This window comes from Rhagoletis pomonella, unplaced genomic scaffold (genome assembly GCF_013731165.1).
Source record: "Rhagoletis pomonella isolate Grant_MI unplaced genomic scaffold, Rhpom_1.0 Rhpom_scaffold_17398, whole genome shotgun sequence".
NCBI classification, from domain to species: domain Eukaryota; kingdom Metazoa; phylum Arthropoda; class Insecta; order Diptera; family Tephritidae; genus Rhagoletis; species Rhagoletis pomonella.
Genome location: NW_023475922.1, coordinates 441 through 2602, shown reverse-complemented (window position 1 = coordinate 2602; position 2162 = coordinate 441). Strand labels below are relative to the sequence as shown.

General features: G+C 36.2%; 1 protein-coding gene across 1 annotated transcript; it reads right to left on the bottom strand.

The window, feature by feature from the left end:
• Positions 1-292: 292 nt before the first annotated feature.
• Positions 293-1094, bottom strand: LOC118757401 (DNA-directed RNA polymerases I, II, and III subunit RPABC4-like; the record flags this gene model as incomplete). The annotated part of the gene is given in 2 exon segments (XM_036492116.1): positions 293-402; positions 1002-1094. Coding segments are annotated over 2 exon segments (116 nt in total), but the record flags the coding sequence as incomplete, so codon positions are not given.
• Between the last annotated feature and the right edge of the window lie 1068 nt (positions 1095-2162).

The window sequence follows — 2162 nt, the reverse complement described above, 5'->3', positions numbered from 1 at the left end:
ATGCTCATATGCTCCCTATTAAGGCGCTTACACAATTCTCTGCAAGCAATTCTTAGTAGGGTGTCATCGACGCAGGCACCCGAACAGACACTTGCTTGCGGAAGAACCCTCGCCACGGCACGTCGGAAGGCATCTATATGAACTGACGGGCGAAGTCCAGAATATAGCTGTGTAACTTCATACCCAGAATAACGACTCTACTCCATTGCACTCCATTATTAGGTTATTGGTAATATAGAAAGATGTTTGTTATACCTAAAATTAGTTAGAGAACTAAGAAAAAACCACATCGGACATTTTTCGTATGCTATATTTTATTTCTAAATAAAGGATTCACTTAAAATTCTAATATTTAATTCATCATTGAACGATGCGGATATTAACGGGCATCGAAAACAACCACTGAAAGAAAAATATATAAAATTAAATTTAGAGTGATATCGTTGAATTGATTTTAAATAAAGATTAAATTAATTATTTGCAAACAGTCTGATTTCCGTATAAATCTAAACTTTTATATTACTTTGTCTACGCGAAACACGGTACCAATACAAGTTTGTGTGTACCTGTACTTCAGTAAAAGGTGGCTTCGCAGAGAGTTCACTCACATATCGTCCCCGTATGCCAAAATCATGAATGTGTAAACAAAAGATTTTTTAACGAGACTTAACTCAACATTCTTGTAACTGACATTGTAGGGTATGTGGTTTCCGTGTACGCATGGTATTCTGGCTTTTGGTATAACATGAACATCCAAAGGTTAATCAAGTCAACCCAATAAATTACAAATTTGTAAATTTGCATGTTCATGCTTCTGGCATAACGGTGACGATATGGCAATTAATTTTCAGTTTTTGTGAATTGTTGATTTCGAGTTGACTCTCTACTATGAAATTACCCACTTTCGAATTGTACGAAAACAAGAAATACGCTCTACTATTATAATTAAGATTTGCATATTTGATAATACATACTTTTAATGAAATAAATGGTATACTTACAGCGCTTTGTACGCTTCTTGTACATGATGCGGTAGCCACATTCACGACAACGTATGGGATCACGCGGACGCATCTCGTTTTCATGATGACACTCTGTATGCGATAAGATAAAAAAAAAGAGTAATGCAATAATTTTTATAAAAAAATTTTGGAAATCTGTATAAAGAACATTTCGTTTATTTGCATTCGCGTTCGGTGCATATTTTAATGCAGTTAAGCAAAAGATACAGCTATACGGAAAATCAAAAACTTTTTTGGTACTTGTAGATTCTTTCTGATTTGACCACTCTCATGAGTCTGTCAATCAGATACTGGAAAGCGTATGATGCACTGCTAATCTGAAACGCAGCTACACCATATTCAGCGAAAGAACGATGCGGCTGGCGTATGCGTATATCAACACTGCCGGACTAAACGATCGGCCCGCTGTTGTGCATGGAAAAGCGCTCAAATTGGAAATACACCTATCTATCATTGGTAGAAATTCGTTTTCTTCATTAAATAAATCTACAATTTCAACATATTTCAAATCTTCTTCGGGCAAGTTCTTTTTCCCTTTCTTACATACATAAATTGTACCAGAGAATGAGTTCACTGCCCATAACTAGATCATAAATCTGTTGAAAATGCTTCGCGCTCTTTTGTACCTTTTCTCTGGAACATTTAAGCTCTAACCAGAATTACTGCGGACGATGGTGAAGCGGTTGCCGGTAAGTGAACATCTGAATAGTTGACGCAGTGAAATCCGTCAGACTAAACACAAGTGCTGAAAATTATCATTCAAATTAAATATTTATTTCGGTACGAGCATGTACATATTTAGATTTTCTGGAAGAAAAAAAGTATGAAAACATTGGCAGCTTGTGCAAATAAGAAAAATTACTACAATCAACATTGTGCCGTCCACGATGGTCAGTAAAAATATAAATAAATTTAAATCAACCGAGAAACGTCGGTTTTAAAAACGCTGCCACATGCCTTTGAGTTTTAATTTTCACAGCGGTTAACCGTCGACCGCTTTGTCGTCGTCCGCTGCAATACTGGGTAGAGCTTTAATCGTATACAATGGGTGCAATCCAGACAGCGAAACAGCTGGAGTATTTTCATTGTAAAAGCGTAGTTGTAAAGATGCCGTTAGTGAATCCAGATACGAATTTAATA